Raw genomic sequence first — 26,153 nt, 5'->3', positions numbered from 1 at the left:
AGAGTCTAAAACATAAAAAATTCTTAGCCATGTAATCAAATGTTTTTGTGAGTTCCTTCTAGCATACAATTGGGTCTTTCAATAAAAGGAACTTTTCTATCAAGACTGACATTTTGTTCCAACTTTGCTCGGCACTTACCATTAAATCAAGCGAGCCGTCCTTGCAGCTGCAAATCTCACTAATAACCATTAACGGCAGTACAATGTCGATATGAATGTAAAAAGGAAAAAAAAAATTCAGGGTATTTTCCACACGTGTCCACACAATGTACCTTCTTTAGCATTGATGGTGGTCTTGTTGCTCAAGAAGTGCCCTGACAACCGCTGGCGTTTCCTCAGCCCCCGGCGCTCGCCATTGACCCCCGCACCCCAAACCCCCGTCAGCGGAACAGAGAAGGCGCTTGAGGAAGCGGGGGCCTCCATTTGCATGCCGGGGCCATGACCTTGGTGCCCGGGATGAATTCTTAACCAAGGCGAAAGGCGGAAATGACAAGTCTGTGATTCACTTTGACGCACAATACACCTGAGGAAACTCGTAACAAAGATGAAAATGGTCAATGTAGGTCATAAACGATGGTCTATTATCACAGTTTGGTCTTCTGTTTAAAATCATAATATGTTCTGAAACTCAATCCTTTAACTCCTGCTTTGTCACAGCTTCCCATTGCCATTACGAGGCTGATTAGAAACATCATCACTTGACTGGATGTTTACCATAGTACCGTGACAAAGCTTGGACAGCAAACTTGGTGCCCCGAGAATACATGGAAATTAGAGATGATATAGAACAGGAAAATAACAGGCTTAGCTGCAGTAGGGAAGTCCTAGTAGCGACTCAACTTCCTGAGAGTGTTCAAGAAAAACAATCTGGAACAGAACCCATTGGTGTCCTTCCATGGAGCCATGAGGATAGCATACTGCATGCTGGAAGCACGGTAGCAGACCGGAGAACCTTACAGTCATCAACAAAGCCCTGAAAATCATTGGCTGCTCCCTGCCCAGTTTACTTTAGCAGAGCAAACAACAGTAAGGACTCCTCTAACCCCAGCCACCACCTCTTTGACCTGCTGCCACACTCTGGCAGACCGTACTGAAGTCTTTAAACAAGGACTAACAGGGTCAAGGACAGTTCTTTCCACAGGTCTGTCACAGACCTGAACAAGCACTCAAGACTGAAAAAGTATATTGCCTCTGTATAGAAAAAAATCATATTTTATTTTTTCATTCAGCTCGGTGGCCTTGGGGGTAGCGCCCGCCCGAGACTGGGAGGTTGCTGGTTCAAGCCTTAGTCATACCTAAGACTTACAACATTGGTATTCATTGCCTCCCTGCTTGGCGCTCAGCAATAGGGGTTGGAATTGGGGGATTTGGTATCCTAATGACTCCCAACACATCATTTGGGTTGAGCGAGGGGGCTGGGAATCCCCTCCTCTGTATCAATCTCCCAGAAAGTCAGAAATATGAATGTGTTACTGACTGTAGCCACCTCCCACTAGGGGGATATGGCTCCGGTGTATATATATATATATATATATATATATATATATACTGTATATATCTTCATTCATATATCGCACATCGTTGCCAGTATCTTTGCCCTGCTGTTATGATGGACCCACAATTGAAGGCAATCACCATACACTACCATGTGATTTACAGGTAAGTATTCTAAATTATTGGTTGATCTTGTTTTTTGTTTCTTTTGTCACTTGTTTACCTTTGATTGAAAACAATGTACACTGCATTGCTATCAAAGACATTGGACTAATCTACTTAGTTAACTACCTGTACACGTTTGCTATATTATTTGGGCCCTTTGTATTTTACAGTTTCTGTCTCTGGAAGTCTTATGTCCACCCATGTATAGTTTTCTCCCTGCCATCGTCTTAGCCAATCAGCCCTCTTTGCCTTCGGTCTTATGTCTGAGTTTCTTTCACTGTCCGTGTTCTCCTCTTGCGCATTCGAGTCCTGTAAAAGTTTATGTCATGCAGATCTTGTGTCTTTGTTCCTGCAATCAGGTTGGGGATGTAATTGAACCATGTCTTTAGTGTACACATAACATGTAATTATTACTGCCTGCAAGTATTGAAGTAAGCAATTATGCAAGTAACTCAAAATAACCTGCCTTTCTTTGTGTACAACAGCATGAAAAGTCCAAAGCCAGCACTTATATGCCTCTCTACCTCCAGGCACCGTGTGGCAGTTGACATTCTGGGCCCTTTCCAACTGCATTTTAAGGGTCTTGCTGGCAATGGCCTATTCCAAAGAGGCCTGAGGCTTATGCATCCTTCCATCCATTATCTGCACCGCTTATTCACACCAGGGTTGCTGGAGCCTATCCCAGCTATCTTCGGGCAGTGGGCAGGGGCCACCCTAAAATGGTTGCCAGCCAGTCGCAGGGCACACAGAGACATACAACTCACTCATTCACACCTGAGGACAATTCTGACCAGCCAATTCACCTGACATGCATGTTTTGAGAATGTGGAAGGAAACAAAAGTGCCCAGAGGAAATCCACGCATGCACGGGGAGAACATGCAAACTCTGGCAAGGCTGGTAGCTGGATTTGAACCCATGACCTCAGAACTGTACCGCATACACGCTAAACATTCAGCTGCCGTGTCTCCCAGAAACATGCAGTACCTGACCAAATCGTGATCACCACCCCAACACCTGGTGAATGTTCTCCAGGTTGGCATCCACCAACAAATGCGCAGTAAGGCCTAGATCTTCAAGGAGGTCTGTGAAAACATGAATTAGGAGGACCCACAACATACTATTGTCCCCAGAGACGGCTTGGTGCAACAATTCAACAGCACGTGGGTCACCCAGTTCACCATCTTAACTATTTGGTCCTAAAGAACTGCACAGCACCATGGGTAGTTTCAAGGCTTAGAGCTTAAGCGAGGTGCGGGAGAACCATCCACTGCGCACCCAGAGTAATGGCTTGGTGGAATGGTTAAACCACACCCGACCACCCAGTTTGCTATATTAAGCAGTTAGTCCAAACTGCTGCTAAGTGACGCCCACACCACTCAGCATGTTAGTCCTTTTAATGGACCTGTGCATCTGTCAAAAGGCAGCAGGTCAAAGAGGTATTGGTCTGGGTGATCAGAGTTCTTAACATTGTTGGTTCTGCTGCGGTAGCGAGAGCTGGCAATGTTTACCGTACGGGACAGGGAGCAGCAGATGCTTTCTCGGCTGTGTTGATGACTCTAAAAGTTCTCCTGTCTGGCGCCATGCTCCTGGCACCCTCTTCACTGTGGCTCTGTAGAAGGACACCAGCAACCTCTGTGGCAGGTGATCATTCATGGGCAATCTCAGGAAATTAAGCCACTGCCTACCAGACCACAGCACTGGTGTTGGCAAACAGGGACAGGTCATTAGTGACCAAGTTGAACGTTACCAAAAGAGGGCGCAAGCAAGTTGTTCCCCCTGCATCTGAATGATCTCTTGCGCTGGTTCTTTTTGACTGTGGAGTGACGTCAACACCCACCCACATGCAACAGATAAATTGCCTTTTCAGCTCCTGCAACTGTAAGAACACTGTGCTGGTGAGTAGGAAGGCGCTAGGCATGTTGCCAGGAGCATGTAACACACACACACACATATACACACACACAGACACACGGCGCCCTAGTGGCTAAGGTCAACACTTTCTCAAGGCAAAATAAGGGAGTGTGGAAAGGCTTGGGAAAGTGACAGAAGAATGCACGTTTGTGCGAACACAGTCGAGGCGACCCAAAGACAATAACTCAGGCCACAGTTTAAGTCCACAACTGGGTGGGCCTCACTATGCATGTGTGTGTGTATATGTACAGCGGGCACACACAGTCCAAATTAAGTCTAACTGCCACTCAATCCACTCAGTGTTTGCAACACATATTTGTGCTGCACAATAAGCCAAGGCCATAGAGGACACGATGGGCAAACACAAATCGAGCATTTAAGGTTTACCAATTGGAATGCTCCGGTGGGCACAAGTGACTGTAAAACTTAATTAGGAGTCTGGTTTGAACCAAATGAATGAAATATCAGGGCCCCGGATCCTGACACTAGTCACACATCGTAATTGAAGTAACCAGCACTTGCATGAGTCGGATCTTTGATTTCACTGCAATGTTCTTGTCTATCCGGATGGGTTTGGGTCTGGCAAGCGAAATCTATTTGTATTACTTTTTTTGCAAAGATTCTCTGCAATGTTAAACTAACAGTCCTATTTAGTTTAAAAGGACTAAGATTATAGAAATTTGCTGTATAATGTAAGCATGAGGATCTATCAACATACAAGGCAGGCGCGTCTAAAGTTCTGCCCAGGGCCAGTTACGGCCTGTAACCGCATTTTACTGTCCCACTGCCGCTGTCATAAAATTATTATGTGGCCCGCCAGTTTTGTTTACCGCAGTATAAAATACATTTTTACCCCCAAAAATAAATAAATCATCATTTCACCAGATGAGTGGAGAAGCCCTTTGGCAATATTGCCTCTGGCTTTTTGTGAGAATTTTAGTCCGCCCCATTTTCGACATGACTGTTTGGAGGAAAAAAATAAAATAAATAAAGTTGACTGTGAGGTCCGCTGCTTTCACTGCAAGTGGAAATTGGAGTATTTTTTCACGGAAGTCTGAAACAATAGCATCTCCCAACTTTTACAAGAGACTGGGGCTTTTTTTTAAAGAATACAGTATCAAGAGGCACTGCCAGACAAAACATGCCGACTACGGCACTACTAACTGCAAACGAACGTTGTGAAAAGGTGCAGCAACCAGAAGCTGTTTTAACGACCCAGCAGCACTTTTTCACGAGACCCTAAGAGTCTAATGAAAACGCTACAAAGGCGAGCCATGAGGTCACAACGCTGATCGCCAACTATTGCAAACCTTTCACAGAGGGTGAGTTTATTAAAGACATTTCAAAGAATGCCAAGCTGAATAATCAGCCCTCACACATTGTCAATTTACCAAATCTGACCCGCTTTCTGCAAAGTTTAGACAACCCTACTATAATTGTTTGAATAAGTATCTAACGTAAGGGTCACAAATCTTTAGGAGGATTAGAGCAATTTTTTTTTAATATCGATTAGCGCAAAGGGTTACAAATTTGAATGAATGAAATCTTAATTCCGAACATTGTAAAATAAAAACAGGACAAAAACAATGACGCAACAACAAAAATAATGTTAACATAACATGTTCGAAAAGGGGCAGTAAGAAGCAGACGCTTATTTCCCCTACCCTTCATCTTCAACTTCCCTATTACATTTTACAGATAGCTCCTCTGTGTCTAAATATAACTAAATATCACAGACATACAAATTACATAGGTCGCATATAAATAATTATAAGAATAGCAATAGTCACATATTTTATACACTAATCATCGTAGTACCCATTTATCATCGTTATAATGCTACTGGTCACTAAATATCATTGTGACACCAATGATAAAAACAATAGCAATAATAACAGTTATGATATAATACTAACAATAACAAGATTGACTAAAGTTGTAAACGCAGTATTTCCAATGTCTAGTATCACCCCATCACCCATGGGGTATAACCCAAACATCATACCCCATTTTCTTCATCTCCGTAGTCTGCCAGTAATGTTTTTTTTTTGTATTTAAATTTGAACAGGTGAATAGTTGGACATTGTTTGATTACGTCTTGTAAATTGTTCCAAAGTTTGACTCCACACACAGACACATACTTTTCCTGGTGGTTCCCACCTATGGGATTTTGAATTTACTACAGCCCCTTAAGTTATAACTTCCCTCTTTCCGAGTAAATAATTTTTGGATGTTTTCTGGCACTATGTTTTTGTTGACCTTAAATAGCAGCTGTGAAGTGGAATTTTTTTACTGAATCGTCCGATTTTAATCATAAGGACTGCACAGATAAAATATTGGTATGATCCCGATATCCTACCCTGTGTATGGTTCTAATTGCACATTTTTGGAGGACAAAAAGGGGCTGTAGTGAATTTTTGTAATTATTGCCCCAGACCTCTGCACAATATGTTAAGTATGGCAGAACTGGAGAACAATCTAATAAATACAAAGCATTATAGTTTAAAATAAATTTGGCTTTAATTATTGAAATGCTTTTAGATACCTTAGTTTGCATGTGTCTGATGTGTTTTCCAGCTTAATGTATTGTCTATTATGACCCCTAAAAACTTAATTTCTGATACACATTTCCGAAACAACATTTGTTGTTACTGTATTGTTATGCCATGTTTGAAATCATTGGAAGTAGGATCAATATAGACAAAGACAACCCCTAAAACGTTGATGAGAAATCAAATCTCCCAAAAAAAAAAAAAAAAAAATCAATGACCGACCAAAGTTGAGCTATTTTCGGAAATAATTTGTATTGTTCTATTGTTGAATACCTTTCCTTGTAGGAGGCGTTTAGTTGGACATCAGTCTCAACCTTTGCTGACTAGTGCCTACCTGTCAATCTTTCAATAACAAAGAGAACAGCGCCATCTGCTGGGCTAAAGAACACTCAATTAGTCATAAGGGAACAGGTTATCCGAGAAACAAATTTTATTCCAAAAAAGAACAAAAGCTCCAGGTGTGATGTCTGAGGGACCAGACGCTGGGTGCAATGCTTTGCTAAAAACAACTTTAATGTAAACAAAAAAAAAAGATGAAAGAAGGTAAAAAAAAAAAAATCCTTTGAGTTTGTCACATCTACAAACAAACCTGTGCCAGGAAGTGACTAAGACACATTATTTCTTGGCGAAGGAAATCTTCATGGCGTTGCTCTGTGTGATCTTGAAGCCTTGCAGAGAATCTCGTGCGGTGCCGGCCATCACCTCGTTGTCGAACTCCACAAAGGCGATATCGTGCCGAACGGGGACTAGACGCACTTCCTTGAAGCCCGGGAATCTACAGCGCAAAGTGTATTTAAAACAAGGACCAATGAAAAATATGTTTGACAAAATGCATTTCAGTTTTTACTGACTGGTTGAAAAGCATGGAAAGCATGAGTTCGTTGGTCTCCTCTGGCAAGTTGGTCAGGAAAAGGATGTGATTGGGAGGATTTTCCGAAATCTGCAAGCATAAATGGAGAATAAGGAAGGAAAGTACTACTCATTCAGTTGAGACTTTGTGCAATAGGCCTTATTCCATTTCAAATAATTGTTGAGCGCTAGTAAAATGAACAAAACCACAAAGGCACATGTGCTGTTTTTTCACTTTCACTTCTGAATTATTGAATACACCAAGATCTTATTTTGTCAGATATCTGCTGTTCTGTACTCCCTGTTGTAGATTTCAGACTATAAAATAATTACACACAAGCGCAAAGATCCTATTGATATTTCTAGGCTTGACTGTTTCATGAAGAATAGAAATCTCCTTTTAATGTCATCTTGCTCAATTAACCTTTCAAACAGACCAATTTCCATGTAAAATGTCAAATCAGAAGGTAAGTTTTTTTTCTATACTCTTCTAGGTTTATCTTTGTTATTTTATCCTTTCTTCCTATTGTTCAGATGAATATTGACAGTTAGGTCACATAGGTAGGTAGAGTTTACTGATGTACGCTGTTGACAACAAGTCAATTTCAGTACAATACATCAATACGTACTGTTGCAGCCCAAATTGAGTTATTTTCTAGCATATGCAAAAACATCACAAGACTCAGACTTACCACTGTTACCCAATTGTCTGGTTCTAATTGGATCATTTGGGCAAGACTGCTTTTTGGTTGTAGGAAGCAAAACAAGGACAGATCACAGCAACCTAATGGGCCAGCTCAAGTTTTCTACCCAATATCTGACACGCCTGATAGAAAAAAATCTAAATGTATACCCACAATTTCATCCAACTAAATTAGCCAGTTTGGTTGCTAAACATACTTTAAAAGTGGTAAATTCAATGTCACCAGGGGGCATAAAATGCCTAACAATACCTGTTGATGCATTTGTCCGGGGATCATCTGACCACCCATGCCACCAGGTGGCATCCCTGGGGGTGGCATCATCCCTGGAGGGGGCATGTAGGGTGGCTGCCCCGGGATGTGCATCATGCGGCCGCCCTGATTCATAGCCATTCCCTGCAGAGTAAGTTGTAAAAAAATATATATATTAAGGCTCAGCAGTTTTATTCCACTAAAACAAATTGAGGCATTATAAATATCAATATTAGCATCTATTCTCACAGCCATAGCAGCTTTCTTGCTACCACTTGATTCTGACTTGACAGGCTTCCTTTTCTCCTTCTTACGATCTCGCTCCACATAAGTACCCTTCATTTTCGCTATGATGTCTGAATCCGTACTGGCATACTGGATGCGCTGTGAAAAGAATTAGATGATCGCAATCAGGTCTTGTAAAGAATACAAGTTAGGTGGAATGAAAATTTTGCCATCAAGGAGATACCATGGGTTTGTCGTAGAAGGGAAATCCTTGCATTGATCGCAGAGCATTGGAGGCACTGTTGACCTCTTTAAAGATGACAAAGGCTTGACCCTTCATTTTCATTGTGCGTGCCACTAGGATGTCTAAAATTTGGCCAAACTGTGAGAAGATGGCATAGAGGGACTTTTTCAACTCTGTGGAAACAAAACAGATGCGTGGTTTATTTATGGTGCACTCATTTGTAGATCAATGTGGCGGCTAGGTGTTAAAAGAATGGATATACAAACAACATTCATGTATTAAAACAAAGTCTCAAAATACATCATAAGGGTTTTAAGACATTTTGCTCAGGTGCTGCCCAGGGCCCAGGCAGTTGGTTGGAGGTATGAGGAGGGGTTTCGGCTCTTAGGGTCAAGCGTGACAGCTCATCGCCATTTTGATTTTTATTTCTTGTATCCTTCCAGCACACTTGCCAAAATTTTGATAAGAGTCTTGTCTGTGGTTTTCCACTCTGCCTCAAACATTTCTTTATTAGTTTCTGAAGAAAAATACAGATCTCAGTGAAACTTTGACTCTAATGAAGAAGAAGGGACTGGCATTTTGGGGAAAGACCTCATGCTAGCCAGACCCACAACTTCAGCTCTTCAATTATTGATTTCCTTTCTTGTGTGTTGTGTTTCCTTTTCATAATGCAGAGATGATAAGGATGGATTATTTGGGTATAACACTGCTACAACTGTCTTTGACCTCTCGGCTTCCTGACTACATGAGTCTTCTGGGTGATGTACATACACAAGAACGGCCAAAGATCTATGGAAATATTCAGTGATATCTTGTTACCTGAACAACTTTGTATTTGACAATATATTGAGATAAGTGCTGCAAGACTGTATATGCCCAGGACACACCACATGAAATGGTGCCTCTAAGGCTCTAGTGGTTAAGGGATCCATATATATATATATATATATATATATATATTAGTTTTAATTTAATGTCTCTAATTTTTTCTTAAAGATGGAACGCATGCGCATTAGTGGAGAATGAAGTCCTCACCATCCTTCTTGATTTTCTCGTTCAAGTTGTTGATATAGATCGTGTGATTCAGCCGAACCTCGGGGGTGGTGGTGCTAGTGGTGGTCGTTGTCGTCGCCGCCATCTGGGATTCCGAAAGGAACACATTTTAAGTTAAAATAATCACCTCAGAAATGCCAAATACGACTGGACGAACAGTTAGCATTAGCAAGCGCCATTCGATTGAACGGCATGGGGTTCACATTAGCAAAGAGCATTAAAAAATCGCACTGTTGTTCGATAAAAGAGTTTTCCTAAACATATTCGAAAAGAAAATAATCAAATAAACACGAAAGGAAATATTTATATTGAATAAAATCGAGAATTGTTTAGGCAAACTTGTACTTACCTTGAAGACTGAATGAAACGCAGTCGAAACCCCTTGTTCAAAGTCTCGCGATAAAAGAGAACCGGCCCCAATTCGTCGACGTTTATCAAATAGTGTTTCGACGCATTACTGCCACCCTCAGGCACAAGTTACGATCTGTATCAGAATTGCAGATTATATTTCAAACCCAAATCACATACACTTAATGTAGATGTAACACAATGTATGTAAAATGGGCACCAGTAAATTGTAAATATTACACATTAATTTAGCAAATACAATTTCCTACAGGAGGCGACGAAGTGCATATCGGGTAATGTCAAAAGTAAACGAAGAAGAATGTTTAAATTGCCAAATATGGCCATGGCACCGGCTCTGCTAGCTTGCGTACCTACTCCGAAATTCCGAACTGATTAAACTTAATATATGCAATCTAAGTAATCAGATAATGCAAATGTGTTTTAAGATTTCAGCCGTTAGCAGAATACGAATATAACACGAATAGTCAGCAAAGATTAGCAACAAAAACAAAAAAATCTACATTTTGCATGACAACTTGATACATAGTTTTGTTGGTGTGCTATGTTTTTGTGCAGCACCTTAAAAGTTTTGAATCAAGGATCATCACTATCCATACAGGACATTTTGATTAAATGTCGGGGTGTCCCATGCTCCCTCCTATTCCACCTCCTGCACCTCCTCCTCCACCTCCAGCACCTCCAGATTCATCGATCAAAAAGAAAAAGTTGTATCAAACGATTGGAGGCAGTAGGAGCCCTGTGGAAGGAGACTACACGGAGCCTCTCCTTCTAATCGGTCAAAGGGAAAGCAGGTAACTACTAAATAAATTATTAAACTAGTTGTTATTTAGTTTATCATCTGCATCAAATTGTTCACATGAGAATAGGATCACTGGAGTGTTGCATGAAATCTGCTGATTTGTCACATGCACTCAAGCGCAATTGGCATCCCGGAAAGGAATTATATCATTTTACCAATTACATTATTTTGTAGTAATATTATTTCAATAAGTAGCATTGAACTAGGGTTCGTGCAAGTATTTAAAACATTTTCAACGTATAAGGTAAGTTAATAGAAACAGAGAAGTACCTTATTATTGTTTTGTTTTTTTTCAAATTTTCTTGTTCAAAGATATATATAAAACAACTAAAGCACGTAAAGTGAGTCATTCAATTTTTATCCGAATCATTCAGGTAATATGCACCTTAAAAATAACTTTTAAAAAGTAATTCAAAACATACTGTAGAAAGAAAACAGCAATTAACTTTTACTTAAACCTTTATTTTTCCTGAGCATTTACTATTTTGAGGTACGGTTTACATAATGCTCTGCTTCTTATTGTAATAAAATTAAATAATTTTCATTAGCTGTTGTCCTAATACTAGTGGTTTATGGTTTTCATTTGGTTTGGAGCCCAAATGTAACTTGAGTTTTGCAATTTTAAACCCACTTTTGTTTGCCCTTTCTTGTGTATTTTTCCAGTTACTCTAATCCCATGTTTATTCCAATTACAGGGGATCAGAATCCCTGTGATATCTGAAAACCTGCAAAGTAGCCCCCTGCTCTACCATTCTTAACATGCACTCTGCTGGCCCCCACTTGCAGCAGTAGTTGACTAGGGCTAATGGATAGATAGATGGATAGATAGATACTTTATTCATCCCCGTAGGGAAATTCACACTTCCAGCAGTCTCCTTTGTTGTTTATTAACAGATTAACAGGATGCCCTTGTGGTGCTTTGTTGTAGTTTAGCCACAGCAAAGTGGATGACGTCACACGCTAGTCCAAAAGTTCGACGTCCCTGCAGCAGATGGAAATCTTTGTGCCCAGACATACACCACCAGATAGCGAGTCCACCTCCCCTCCGCTTCCCGCAGGCTTTCGTGTCTCTGTCTAACAGCGCTGAAGCCGGGAAGCACCGGATAGCTCCAGCCGCACGAGCGCTGTTCATTTTAAGTGAAAAGAACAAGGGAAAAAAGCCGCTGCGCATTGCAAATGTTCTGCTTTGGCCCTGTTGCTCTTAGCAATAGTCCACTAGGGATAATCGATCTCGGCCACAGCCTTACATTTCCAGACAAAAGTGCCTTCTGCCTGTCCCCGGCCGCAGGGAATATGGTGTTGGGGATAATGGATTTAGGTCGCACAAGCGCAGCTCATTTAAGGGAGAAATACTGTAACAGCAAAAAAAGCTGCCAGGCCCGACATAAGTGTTCTGTGCCAGACCTTTGCTCGCAGCAAGACAGGAACGGATATAATCCATCACAGCTCCACAAGTAGTGTTTACTCATTGGTGGGAAGGGCAAAAAAGAGCCTGCGATGATGCACTGATGCTGTAAAGTACGCAGGGCAAAGAAACGAGGGATACAGTATTTTCAAAACATCCAACATATTGTCAATAATTGATTTCACCTATTCTTTTTTTGTTGTTTATTTTCTTCTCACATTTTGAGTTGTACAAATCCCTGGGTTTTTCTGTATACTGCAATTCTTTTTTTCTTATGTGAACAAAAGTCATAATAAGTATCAGCATGTTTATTATCACTATACGCTTCAGTTTCAGCCGGGCTCTGCATTGGACTCTGGTAAACACGTACGTGCCTTCCCTCATCCAAGACGGCCCGCAGTAAGTGCAGCATGCTCGTCAAGTCCCGTCACGCTCTGACTGATAGCCTTCTTATGTAACGCTGGAAAATCTTGAAATACTCTCGCATTGACATCACTTTTAGGCCTTGTGCACAACGCTTACCTGGGTGTGACTGTACGCCTGTTGTGTTTTTTCCGTTTATCTTGCAGGTGCGGCCTGGTGGCCTTGTGGATGGCTGCTCACCTGCGGAGACCTATTGTTGACATGAACGCCGTGGTTCAAGCTGCGCTCAGCCGAGGTTTTACAGCACAGGGTGAAATGTTCTCAGGTAAAATAGGAGGAGGGAATGTAAATACACCTGTAATTGCATAACAGGGCCCCAATTCCAAAGCGAACTTCTCATTTATGTGACTGAAGTGATCTCAGAAATTACCAATGTTTTACTGTAGTCACGTATAGTTTGCTTGCTCGCTAATAAAACAGGAACGATGATTTCTCCCACAAAATACTCAAATAGTTGCATGTATCTTTTTCACACGAGTCCTCATGTATTGTTATAAGTCTCACATGTATGTGTTTCAGTTGTGTGCAGACACGTGTCGAGTAGCTGAAACATCACACGGCAGTAGTAGCTATTTCAATAGAGAAAGTTGGAACCTTCACTAGTGTGTGTACACTTCAAGGTTTTTCAACAATATTGAGTATTTTGCGAGCTATAAGAGCATTTTTGGTAGTTTTTACTCACAGGGAATGTTCCCTCTAAACTCTGCGCTTGCGCAATTACGCATTCGCCACAAGAAAAAACAAATTAAGTAAAAATGAAAGAATAATGGGTATAAAATAAAGAAGAAGAAAACACAGGGAAAGTGTTTCTAGGTTGCTAGTTTTACTTTTAAATAATTTGCAAATATAACAAAACCATCGTTTTTTCCAACCTTGTACTTCCACTAAAGAAATGTGATTAAATACAGTTATGTGCAACCAACTAAATAAATCCACAAAATGTTAGTATTGTGTAACTAAAGAGAGGTTTTCTTCTTCCGAGGATGGGCGTGATAAAATATAATGGAGAAGCACTAGTGTAAGGGAAGGTCTTCTCTTGCGTGAGAGCATTTCAGTAGTATATAAAAGGTAATGCCTAATTATATTATTGATGGGCTTTATATATATTTTTGTTTTTTGCCAGCTCGAAACATGGCATTACTGGCTGAGGACGTATGCGGCTCTAAGGCCGAGCTGCTTTCGGGTGGTTTGAGTGGAGATAATGCCTTCAGGATCGTCGCACACTTGTGGACCAAACAGCCTGTTCTCATCCCGTATCCCCATTTTCACATTTTGAAGTAATTTCAGTAGGCTTTGTAAGACAAATGCTAATATGTAGTAGATCTTTCTTTACAATCCTTGTCATTATTCTGGGAGGATATGTTATATTTCGAAAGTATTGCTATCAGTATGAAAAGGTGGTATCACACTTTTGTTCACAGTTCACTGATTTCTTAACCACCTGTGTTTTCGGGGCACTTTCCTGTGGTGTATCTTGGGCAAGTACAGCCCAGCGGCGCTCATCCCTCTCCAGGACGTTCCCCCGCGTGAAACCAATAGTACTGGTTTCCATGGTTACCAGTAGCAGGATAAGCCACTTGATCTTACTCAAATACAGTATCTTCATCAACTGCTCGCCATTGTTGTAAAGTGTTCTACCTCTCTTCAGAGATGTGCCAGAGCTTGGCTTTAAGGGGCAGCCGCCCCAGCGAGTGCCGTCTGCTTCAGCGCACTTTGTCCCCAATGCCCCAATCACTGGGGGAAAAAGTCCTAAATTTTCAGTAGGCCCGTTTTGTTCACATTCCCATCGTACAATAGTCATTGGATCACTTGTAACTTTCACATTTTCATTGCGAAACAAACTTTGTGGCAATGACATTACGTTCCGTGCTTTTGTGACACATTATTGTCAGGTAAAGGACTGCATTTCATAAATTTTTGTAACTATATATTAACACATAACTTGTTTTCATTTGCTTCTGAGCCAAGTGTGCCAAATACTCTCCATCTACTTGAGCATGGTTATAAAACAAAACTTGCTATATCAACCTATTTATTGTCTTACCCTTAATTATGAATTAGGCCATGCGCTGCTCCTTTTAAATAAAAGAATCAATAGATAGATAAAAACAAATGACATCACATCGACAAAAAAAAATGGATACGGGCATGCAATTTACATGCTTTTTCATATTTCTTAATAGCTTGAGGCTTCATTTCTATTGTTATCAGTGTTTTGATTCTCCCTTCAGCATCACTGCAAGACTTAGGACCCATGGCAAACAAGTACAGTACCGTTAGATTATATGCAAAACAAAGTAGTCACAAGATACATTCCTTGATTCAATTGACATGCTGGAAAAATTAAACACAAATATGATTTGTGGGCGGTTTTGGTCCTGTATTTAGTAAGCCGTATTAATTTAAATGCATGTAATTAGCATCTTTAATCCAAACACCACAGGAAATGGTGCGCCTACAACCCTAGTGGTTAAGTGATTGTCCATTTACTTCATTACAAGAAGTTTAAATCTTGACACTTGCTAACCAGATATGATGAAGACTACAACCATGAACCCTGCAAGCGTGGAGGACACCGAGCGCACTGGGCTGTTGCTTCAGGTAGGAGGCTATGTTCCCAATGTCCCGAGTTAGCCCACAACTTATCTTACCTTGCAGGTGTTCTCCTGGGTACCACCAAAGACGAAAGCACAGATGCCACACAGCTTGACCCCAGCCTTCCCTGGCTTCACATAGATAGAAAGTCCATTACCTCTTCGTCGTTTCCCATGGCAGACATGTCTTGTCTCAAAGAGGTTTACATCCTGGCCAAGCAAGGCAAAAGTCTGCGCTACCAGTTGTGGAGCTTGGAGAGCGTTGCTAGCAGCAACCAGCAGCTCAAGGAGATGGACCCACAAAGATGTAGCAACGGGACACAGTATGTTCTTCCCGAAGGTGGCGTGGAAGCAGGGCTGGCTGGACAAGCTATTTTACTGCACATAAGGACAGAGTCTGTGCTGGGGTAGATGGAGAATATGATTTGAAACCATCAGTCAAGTCATGTTTATCTGAAAACCTCTAATCACCAAAAGTCTCAAAGGGCTGCACAGACCACCATTACACCACCCCCTGATCTGAAACCTACATGAGGGCAAGGAAGGCAGCAAGGCCCAAACAATATGAATTTTTTTGTGGTGCTGATGCAGATTTTAGGCAGGGAGAAAAAAAAAACTTGCATCCCGATTGTCAAAGTATAAATATATTTAACGTAAAAAAATAAATGACAATGGGTAAGAACCTTTTTTGTTATCATTTCTTCAGATCATTTGAACATTTTTTCTTAAAGGGACACAGTAATATTTGACCATTCGATGTCACTGTATTGTGTAGTGCAACCAAAAACGAGTGCTACAAAGCACAAGGAAGAATGAAAACTACTAAAAGTGACCAAACTGCACCATTTTTCACAATGTTTTTTTGTTTGTTTTTTGCATACCTGTATCAGCAAGATTGCCAACAATCATGTCAGCTCCTTTAAGGTGATACAAATTTCTCGAGCTTCGAATATTTAAGAAATGCTCGTTTGAATGACAGTTCATGTATTTTTGCCTATTATTTAAATAAAATAAAAAAATAATACCCCCAATTTTAAAGCAATAATGTTTTTTTGTTTTTTTTTACTAATGACATTTATTTTTGCAACTAGAACAGGGGTTTCCAACGGTGTTCCTCAAGCACGAGGTCGCCCGCAAAAGACACCTGACTAGCCCATGAACAGGTTCTGAAACAGCTCAGTGATTATCTAGTAAATGTAATTTCTAACTGACATATTTTAGTGGTTTACTTGACTTCTAATAATTACAACCTGGTAATAGCATATTAACAAAATATAAATAAGTTTTTTTAGAAATGTATATTAAAAATCTAGCACTTCATGCCAATCCGTAACAGAAATAGCTTTCAGCTTCAATATTAGTGACCACTGAAATAGAAGGAGCTAAATTATACACACACAGTCCCTTAAACAACAGCCAAGTGATAAGGAAGTGAGAAATTATATTAGCAATGCTTGAAAACTTTAAAATAGTGAACCTTTTTTTATTTTACTTTTATTTTTCGTGTTTCAGCTAAAATGGTGAAAACAAGTCATAAAGCAGAAAAAAACACTTTCTCACAACTTATTCCCAGTTTATTGCAATCCATTACCTTCAAGGCAAAGAAGCAAAAAAAATATTCCACATTGAATGTAACCTGTTGTTGCCGTTTCTCCATTTAAGAATACACTTGTGCTTAGGAATACACAAACTATTGACTTTCCTCACACTAGGAAGCACTCAGTTGAGACGAGAGAAAAGCTAAACCTGTTGAGATGGAAGAAGTTAGACAATATTTTGTAAACAAGTGACTTTTTAAGGGATTACTTTGATTTCCTTTCGTAACATCAACACACAAGGTCAAAGACAAGGTCACTTACAATCACATTTTGACCTTTTTTAACCGTGCATATACTTATTGCTGCATGAACCCGACGTCCAGTTTTAAGATCACGATACAAGATTGTAAAAAATGAGAAAAGTGATTAATTAATTTACCTTTTTCCAGTTATAACAGTTCACAAACACTTTTTAAGGCTCCAGCATTGACATAGAATTACAATTTTAAGAACGGCTCAATATTTTGAGCTAACAGAGGCACGGCATATTTTGATCAATGGCTTTCTTGAAAATGCATAGTGCAACGAGTCTGGAGTTGCTGCTTGTACAGTATATCGATCCGTGAAGTAGAACAGGAAAGGATCCAATTATGGGCAGTTCTCTTGTTTATTCTTGTTTTATAAAGAGGCTTAGGGGGGTGTAAGAAAAATAGCAGGAATGTTCTTTCTTTTAACAAAAACATAGGCACCAAATTTGCACATGTAAGCAAGCCAGTTATATAAAAAGTAATATTTACACAAGTTTGGTTAGATAACCAGTATTTTAGTGTTGCCATGTGTTTAAAATGCAACCCGTAAAAAACAGGCCCAAAAATTCAGATGAGCCAATGAGTATCCCACTCATTGAGGAACAAGGCCAAAATCCACAAAGCCGTGAAAGTCCTGTCTTGCTTTAAGTGAAGTGAGTCTGTAAATGGGCGCTTTTTCCAGTTATGTCACCAAAGAGTCTTTAGCATCTCTAGCTCAGGACCCTTGTGGCAGCATGGAGCTAAAAATGTCTATGAGGTTGTCGAGACCCCACATATAGCCGTCCTCCTGGTTGCCCTCCACCCAGGCGGTCCTGTGGTCCAAGGTCCTGTTAGGAGGCAACGGTATTGTCTTGCCGAAGTCAATCATCCACACGCGGGCCTTTCCCGAGGCGTCGTGCACGAACAGTAACGAACTCCCCACCACCTGCAAGGTTAAAAAAGTACTCTTAACTATTGTTGGGAGTAACGTGTTACACAGGAACTCATTCCTGGAATGCAATTACTTTTCTTTGTAACACGTACTGTAACTTGTTATTACGATAATAAAATTTAGTAACTCAACTGCGGTCACTACATGAGAGCGCTACTGCGTAACCTATTAAATGCAGACAATGAATTGCGATATTCTCCGGTTGGAAGTATTATGCATCACTGATATTGTCACATACAACCCCCAATACATCAGCAACAATCGGTAGGCATATTTATATCTACCTCCAAAGTACAACTGAAAACAGTTATGGTGGCGCTGTCTCGAGCACAAAGTAGAGGGACGCAGATTCTTCATAAATATAAAATACTTATATCGGGGTGGTCAGCCTATATTCGCATATTTGCCCCCATGGTAAGAGGGTTAAAGTAGTTTAAGGGGAGTTGGCTTCTATGCAAGTTTTTAAGCTAAGTTGTTACTACATAGTTACTTCCAGAGTAACTCACTATTTTTGGTGTCAGTAATCTGGGGGGCAACAGTTACATTTTAAATGAAGTAACTAGTAACAGTAACTAATTACTGTTTTTAAGTAACATGCCCAATACTGCTCTCAGTTTGTTTTCTGCACTGATGTTTGATTGATGAAAAAGCATCATGAAAGAAGTTCACACTTAAGGGATTCAAAATAAAACCTTCAATTAACCCCTCAACGTTCCTGTAAAATTTGCCTGAAATCCCAGTCCAAGACCTATCCAAAATAAATTGGATGCTGTTCTTAACTGTTTGGAAAATAAGGACGGTAACACTAACCTTTTGTCCCAAACTGAAATAATCAATGCAAGTGCAACTAACATTGAGTAATCGAAGTTGGAACACACAGAAAAAAGGTTATTATTCCTGGCTGAAATTATTTTTGCAATCACTTGCCTGCAGAAGAGTTTAAACGGGCATCTTAGCTGGAACACAGCTAGGACAATAGCATGAAGCCTAACCTTAATCCAGGTAGGATTAGATCACAACCTGAAAAACTGAACAGCGTATTTTACAAATTTTTTTCAAAGGTTTGTCTGATGTTTCTGTGAGGAGTAGATTTTGAAATGATCATAACTTAAAACCCAAGAGTTTAAGCTTTCCAATGATATGTGGCATGATGTGTTTCAGTTACTGGTGACATTGTGAAGACACGACTTTGTCTATCAACAGCCTGATGACCTGCCAGCGGAACGTTAACGGGGTTAACTCGTTCTTAAAAAACTTTTATTTAAAACAAATAAAAAATAAATAGCCAACGATAAAAAAACAGTGACTTGCAGTCAGGGGAGGCAGGTGAGTCTGTGCCTCACCTGTCACATCGAATATCAGTGTCACTCTCATTTACCTTCGCAATTTTTGGATTTCCTTTTTCAAAAGAGTTTTGACATTCAAAATAATAATACAATTATTAAGTAACGTATTATTGTGCCCAGCATCTGCAGGTTCAGAGTGAGGCATGCAATCTTCTTGCCCAATGTCAGAGGTCAATGGTGAAACAAAGAATTCTGATTTGGCGCACACCTCAGCCCCATACTATACAATTAGTTATAGTATTAGCTTGCTGACAGCAAGTCAACCCATCCAGGGATTTTTCTTCGATAGTTAAACTTCCAATACAAAAAAATTCCATGCAATTGAAGCTTTCATTCAAAGAAGCAGCACATGAACTTTTTTTAAAAAATTAAGACAATAAAAAAGTTTTTTTTCCTATGCTTAGGTGTATTTATTGCTTTCTTGCTCTGCCAAATCAAATGACAAATAAGATGTATGTCATTTATATGTAAATCTGACTGTCTCACCAGACACAAACCTCACCGCACATCACGGTTTCTAGACATTCATTTTTAGAGGAACCTTTGTTAGGATGATTATGCTGCTTTCAAGGAGGGTGGGAAAAATCGGAATTATTCTACTTGCCCAAATCCTGACCTTAAAGCGCCTGAGGGTAAATCTAAGAGCAAATCCAATTTTCGTAATAATAATAATAATAATGACTTAAGAACACGAATTTTATTTTTGGAGCTCAGATGTGTTTCTCCTTTATCAAAAGTCATTCCTTTGTGAGAGGTATTTTTGTTAGGACGCTTTTGCTGCTTTCAAGGACAGTAGGAAATATGATTTATCCCACTCGGGTTGTCGCAATTCTGAGGTTCTGGTCAATGCAGTCATCCCAAACTGGATTGTGTAACACGAACTTAACCTAATTAATGTAAATGTTCTAAAATATGGGTTGAACGCAATGTCAAGAATGTTTTGGATTAAATCTCCTTTCTTTGACTACAAAGTAGTCAAGCATAAAAGCAAAATGCACAATTAATTTGATTTAATTGTGAAAAATCACAGCTCATATTATTTATTATTTTTCTTACCAAATTAACAATAGTTTCAAAATAATCACTTTTCGATCCTAAAAAGCAAAGATGTTTTGAGAGTACAAGGGGGAAAAAACACATTTTTTCTGCTGAAAAATTGCACAGCAATTTACGAAATCTGATCAAGTATTTGTATTACATGACTTCTCTCCTTTTTGAGCGATACACATCGCATACAGGCAAATCAAGATGGAATATCACCAAATCTAAAACCCGAGCCAACAGGTTTGTTAAAGATTGAATGTGCGTGACATTTTTGTTTACCTCGTGCGTCTTGAAGAAATGCGACTGCTCTAGAACTGACCGCAGCTCCTCCAAACGCTCAAGGTACAATTTCTAAATAAAAGGAAGGAACATAGTCTTAAAAGCAGAGGTGGACTGACAGGTATGTTTTAGAATAGTGCTGTTGGGGCATTCAATTAAGACACATATGTCAAAAGTCAATGCCTGCGGGCCAAATGTGGCCCGCAAGAGCATTTTCTACGGTCCCCGAGATGATCTTGATTCATTATTGTCTCGTACATCAAGGATCGTACGTTTATTTACTCCCTTAAAATAAAGTGTTGCTATATATAAACATTTTGCATTGTATTTTATTTTACTCCAATTACATAAAAAATAGTGATAGAAAATCTCTATTATTTAGTTTCTTTATTTAGCCCTCTTTTGCTAAAATAGGCTACTGATGTTGCCACAAATGGTCTACATTTATATAGCACTAGGAAGACCTCCCAAAGCACTTTACAATGTGCTTCACACTTACCTATTCACTCACACACTCACAATACCAACTTCTTTGATTTAATGCTTATGTAATGAGGAGTTTTACGTAATGCATATTTGTCTTTTGTGCCTGTTGAAAATAAACGATTCCTGATAAAACAATCTTTTCTCATAGCTCTATTTATCTGACCATATTAGACTATATCTTTTAGCTTTTCAGTAGGTTTTATTAGGTTCACTAGACTTTATGCATCATATTTGAAAAAAAAACGTAAGATTCGATCAGTCCAGCCCTCGGCTTGTAGCCAATATTTTATTTAGCCACAAGTCCCTTTGAAAAAACGGAAACCCACCAGTGTCTCAGTGTTTCCATCAACAAAGTCATCCAGGGCCTGCATCACTTGGTCCTTGTGCTTGGTGGTCTTAAAATTTGTATTGCAGGTGCCATCGTTTTTCTGCAAAAGGAAAATAACAAGCACGGGCTTTAAATCACTACAGTATGTACTGCATCCACACATTAGCCTTCCCTTTTTTTTGTTGTTTCAAAATAATTTTGAAACAAGGAAATCGTTTTCTTGCACTAAAATAATATAAAACAATGTATTTTAGAATAGAATTGTAGTAACATACCGTATTAACTCATAGATAACGCGCACCCCTAAATAAAAATCGGTATAAAATTAGTTGTAAATATTTCTCAGCTTAAACTTTGCGGTCGGATGCAACAGTAGTCAAACCTGGATCGTGCCACAGGACCACCAGTTGTCAAAATGTTATTTCAGTATATTTGATCTGTATTCATGGTACCAGAGATAAATGTAATTTTTTTTGTGCATTTGTGCATCAATAAATTCTATTTCATTCTAAGTTGTAACCCTCATCGTGCTTTTTTTTTGCGTTTATTTATGTTTTAGGACCACTTTCTGTTTTTTCCATTCCCTAACATTCTTCTCTGGTATTGTGACTAAAAATAGTGTGATGATCAGATAAAATTGAATGCCTTTTTGTATGTCATCTATATGACTGGTAATCCAGGGTTAGGAATTGGTGCTCTCGCTGCCGTGACCCGGGTTCGATTGCTGTAGCATCCCTGTTTTGTGATAAGCAATATTTATTGACTGAATAATAATTGTACACGTATGGTAAAACCAAGACTTTGATAACTTTTCTAGGTAAAAAAAAAAGATATGTAAACAAAATATCATTTGTGAACATGTAGCAAATAAATAGAGAATTTTCCGTGCAACAATTCAACTGACCTTGATCCCCTCGATGCGGAAGCCCAGCGTTGCGGTGGAGCTGAGAGTCTCTCTCCACTGCATGTATCTGGGCTTGAGCACACCCTGTTGGGCCCTCTCCTGTTCGGTGGGGGCCTCGGGGTCCACGGCCACCATCTTGTCGTACATGTCTTTGCGTAGGCGAGGCCGCTCTCTCGCTTTCATCAGTTCCTCTTCCAAATAAGTCCTTGACAGAAAGGAAAGCTTAAGTCTAGATTTTTTACATAAATAATAGATTTGACTTTGCATCTCACGACTGACACTTCTTAAAGTTGACGATATTCAACGTCTATTGTGGTCAAAGTCCAACTCTAGAATGCTATTAGTAGCTTGTCCAGGGTTTTTGTATCTGACTGGCAAAGGTGACTAGTCGCCAGTCAATAACAAACAAACACTTGTCCAGCCTTGCCTCAAACTACTAGGCAACGCAATTTCATTATTTCCCATGAATGAGAAAAACAAAAACGGTTTAGAAATACAGACAACATTAAATCCAGGATTTGACATTCCACTCAAATATACTTGAGACTTGTTACCATTATTTGTCATACTGATATAAAAGATATTAGTCCGAAAGAGTGGGCAATTTATAAAATGGTTGTCATAAATGTGACAAAGTGAATACAGATCAACTTCTATTGAATATTTACACAGCAGATTGTATAAAAACACTTTACCCTTGGAAACCAGAAAACTAGCTATGGTTTATGTCAAAGTAAGTTGGAAGCAGAACCTAATACAGACTAAAACTTCATATCCAGTTTTTATTAATTCTAGCTTCTTTTATGGGCATAAAAATGAAAGGTGGGGTGCGTCATTTAAGGTGTCCTAAAGAGTTAAAAGTCTAATATTTTCTATATTAAGTAGAGTCCAAAAAGCTTTTAAAACTATTTTGCCACCACGCCGATATGCTCTTATTTTAGTCTGAGAAAAGCTGTAGGAGAGGAGTGGAGAGTAACGTCATGCTCGTCATTATATTTGGTTGTTTGTTTCAATTGTTAATGTAACATGAAAATGGTGAAATTAAGAAAAGGACTGTCTCAAGTATTATCAGTCAGACACCCAACTCAAGCAGCCACTGTTACTGATACCGATATAGAAACAATAAAACATCAAATACATCAATCAAATAAAATACAAGAATATATTTTTAAATATCAACCTGTTTGGAATCGCTAATTCCAATGAACTAGTCATATAATTCAGAATTCATGATCACAAGACTGTTTTAAGATCACTTAACTCAGAATGACTCTTAAAGATAGTCATAAAATAGACATTATACGAGCGTTAAAGAATATCGTATCAGGACATTCTAAGTAAGGCTGGTACTTGCATTATATCTGCTATTGGTTTGTACTTACACCCAAACAACATTATATGCTATTAGTGTAATATATTTAGGTTCGTGTTGTAAAAATTACGATAATGTGAGGCAGTCGATAATGTTAAGGAAATAAAAGAACGCACGTTCACATTGTAAAATCCAGTCTAATTTTGAGAGAACTTAAACGTTACATGGTTTTGACTCTCTGTTTGTATAAAATCCTACTGCAATAATTTAACTACCGGTGAGCACAGAAACTGCACACTTGGAAAAAATGCTTTTAACAGATGCCCTGCTTTGATGATTGTACCACAAAAATGATAAAAAAAGCAGTTTTAATGTCACAATATCACCATTATAATTTCATCCCTACAAAATACATGTATCATTCGACATACGACCGAGATCGATTCTCACCAACAGACCGTGACGTTATTATACTGCCCCCATCTGCTGACAAGACATTATCTAGTTACTGGGGGTAGTGGTAGAAAATTTGTCACGCGTGTTGCCGAGCTGCTGCGGTGCAAGGCGTTGAGAATCTGCTGGAAAAATATGAGCATCTGCTGGCCATGGTTGTAAATACGAGTGGAGGCAAGACAAGCAGGTCAAAAGTCTACCGAAACTACATGATATGTACTTTAGACAATAAACAACAAATGTGTGATGGATCAAGCTTGATTTCATCAACCGTAACGTTCACATTTCCATGCATCTCTTCTCACCTGCTGCCCATTTTACAGTCCATGATGGACGGCGAGTCGAAATCCGCCAGCAAGTCGTCCATCAGGTTGTAATCCTGCTGGTCTCGTTGCACCACCCCATAATAACCGGGCACATATGGCTGGAGAGTATCCTTCATCAGTTTCTGGAGACATTGCTGCTCACACTCGCAGTATCTTTTCAACAGGCGACCGTTTTCACCAGCCTGGAAGTTACCTACATGAAAGTGAGCAAGTTGCAGATTAATAACATCTCCGTTGTTGTGCAAATTCCCACACACTCGGTTTCATGAACATACCAGCGTGGCCGGCGAGCTGCACCCACGGGTATCGCTTCTTGAAGGAAACCACGAAAGGGGACCAGTGCACCATGGTCTTCAACTTATGCCACGACTTATTCTGGAAAAGAAACAAAAAAAAGCATCATGGTCAATATTTCGTCACTCTGTTGGGCTTCCGCGCGAGTTGATAAAACGCACATGCAAACACGCACACCTTAGTAGACATTGGCCTGATCCTCCCCTCTCGGGCCACGGACAAAACCCATTCATAAAACATTGACTAAAGTGGAGTGTCGTAAAACAGAGCCTTACTGTCTGAAACTCAGAGTTTTATCTGTGCGGCAAGGACAGTATTCAGCAGAGGCTTTGACGCAAGCAAGAGATTAGAGTGCGTGTGACAAATCAAATGGAAACCGTGTATGTCATCACCATTATTTATTTGACTACTACAGTGTACGCATTTTTCTTTTCACACCTGGGATACATTTGAAATTAACATTGCACAATTAAACAAAACAGAAGTAGGAATTTGAAAACCAAAGACGTCAAAAACTAAAATGAGCTGGAATATCATAGCTGCCAAAAATGCAGCGACACCTTCCCTCCTATCACTGCTTTGTTTACATGCCGGCAATATCTCCGCTCTGCTTGCGTGCATTCTTTCCACAGCGGCTGTGTGGAAAGTCCGTCACATTAAAACAGTCGTCTCAGGGCAATATCCGCCGTGAGAGGCAACAAGGGCCTTTTCTTTACTTGAAAAACAGGCTGGATTGGATTTGACTGAGCTTTTCTGTAACTCCAAAGTTATCATAATTCTGTCAGTCAATCATGTAAAGTTATGCTGTGCTGAAAGACTTGATGAATACGATTCATAGCTGTCACATACACGGTGAAAAAAAAGGAAGGCGATTCTGTATAAACCAATTTGGATCAACAACTGAGTGCAATTTTCTTACTACAAATTGTACAAATTTGAGAACAAAAAATAATTTCCATTGTGTGGTAGTCTATTCTTTAGTATGTATATAATATTTAATTGTTAGATTTGATGTATTTATATGACTGGGGGGTGAGTACAAATACCAGCTATTTGGCCAAAAATCCACATGTTTACAAGATATAGTAGCCATTTTAGTGGATATTCAACAAATGAAAAATAAAATTGGAAAAAATATTTTTTATATTCTTTAATTTGGTTTAACAATACATTTCCTTTAATTTGGTTGATTCCTAAGAAAAATACGCTCTGATTTCAATATATTTCTTCATAAAATAGAAACCATTTCTTCCAGAGGGAAGACAATTATATATAGTAGTAATATCCGTATCTGGAAAGATTAGTTCGAGAATTATGTAGGTTGGAAAAATGTGACATTGAACATCCGTAATGCATACTGTTTATTCAATGTTTAAAGAGCTACAGAAACAGAAAGTTGAAATGTTTAGCTGGCTAACAACCATAATTATGTATTTTACAGTTTAGTTTTCCCTTAAATTGTCACGGATCTTGCCTGTGTGAATTAATGATATATAATACGTATGACAATAAAGGTATATTCTATTCTATTCTATTCTGTAAAACTGACCCTGCTTGTTAAAAATGT

General features: G+C 39.3%; 4 protein-coding genes across 8 annotated transcripts in view; 2 read left to right on the top strand and 2 right to left on the bottom strand.

Moving 5' to 3' along the window:
• Window positions 1-26,153, top strand: part of wdr53 (WD repeat domain 53) — a 206,053-nt gene that overhangs the window by 121,216 nt on the left and 58,684 nt on the right. The gene's annotated exons all lie outside the window — the stretch shown is intronic.
• snrpa (small nuclear ribonucleoprotein polypeptide A) lies at window positions 6,536-9,943 on the bottom strand. Of its 2 annotated transcripts, XM_088345708.1 has the most exons (8): window positions 9,797-9,943; window positions 9,430-9,532; window positions 8,395-8,567; window positions 8,175-8,309; window positions 7,926-8,069; window positions 6,975-7,063; window positions 6,713-6,898; window positions 6,536-6,632 (listed from the first exon to the last, which is right to left on the bottom strand). In XM_088345708.1, exons 2-7 carry the CDS (start codon window positions 9,530-9,532, stop codon window positions 6,739-6,741), a joined length of 804 nt encoding a protein of 267 aa, XP_088201834.1. In that variant the 5' UTR covers window positions 9,797-9,943; the 3' UTR covers window positions 6,536-6,632; window positions 6,713-6,738. The 2 variants fall into 2 exon arrangements, with proteins under 2 accessions (XP_088201834.1, XP_088201833.1); XM_088345707.1 differs by having other exon boundaries at window positions 6,536-6,898.
• actmap (actin maturation protease) lies at window positions 9,928-16,082 on the top strand. 4 transcript variants are annotated; one of them, XM_088345704.1, is made up of 7 exons: window positions 9,928-10,088; window positions 10,372-10,607; window positions 12,351-12,419; window positions 12,590-12,708; window positions 13,567-13,720; window positions 14,974-15,044; window positions 15,102-16,082. In XM_088345704.1, exons 2-7 carry the CDS (start codon window positions 10,429-10,431, stop codon window positions 15,446-15,448), a joined length of 939 nt encoding a protein of 312 aa, XP_088201830.1. In that variant the 5' UTR covers window positions 9,928-10,088; window positions 10,372-10,428; the 3' UTR covers window positions 15,449-16,082. The 4 variants fall into 4 exon arrangements, with proteins under 4 accessions (XP_088201830.1, XP_088201831.1, XP_088201829.1 ...); XM_088345705.1 differs by lacking the exon at window positions 9,928-10,088 and having other exon boundaries at window positions 10,110-10,607; window positions 13,567-13,696; XM_088345703.1 differs by lacking the exon at window positions 9,928-10,088 and having other exon boundaries at window positions 10,110-10,607.
• Window positions 16,587-26,153, bottom strand: part of itpkcb (inositol-trisphosphate 3-kinase Cb) — a 36,680-nt gene continuing 27,113 nt past the window's right edge. Inside the window, exons 3-8 of the mRNA XM_088345476.1 lie at window positions 24,568-24,667; window positions 24,272-24,485; window positions 22,202-22,406; window positions 21,296-21,397; window positions 20,484-20,555; window positions 16,587-17,808 (exon numbers count right to left, since the gene is read on the bottom strand). Coding sequence (XP_088201602.1) covers window positions 17,599-17,808; window positions 20,484-20,555; window positions 21,296-21,397; window positions 22,202-22,406; window positions 24,272-24,485; window positions 24,568-24,667 — 903 coding nt within the window. The 3' untranslated portion in view covers window positions 16,587-17,598. The remainder of the gene's footprint in view (window positions 17,809-20,483; window positions 20,556-21,295; window positions 21,398-22,201; window positions 22,407-24,271; window positions 24,486-24,567; window positions 24,668-26,153) is intronic.

The sequence above is a fragment of the Urocampus carinirostris genome, chromosome 10, assembly GCF_059441175.1.
Source record: "Urocampus carinirostris isolate Australia breed hairy pipefish chromosome 10, RoL_Ucar_1.0, whole genome shotgun sequence".
In the NCBI taxonomy this organism is placed as follows: Eukaryota; Metazoa; Chordata; class Actinopteri; order Syngnathiformes; family Syngnathidae; genus Urocampus; species Urocampus carinirostris.
Note: the sequence above shows the minus strand (reverse complement) of the source record. Positions and strands in the feature narration are given on the sequence as shown.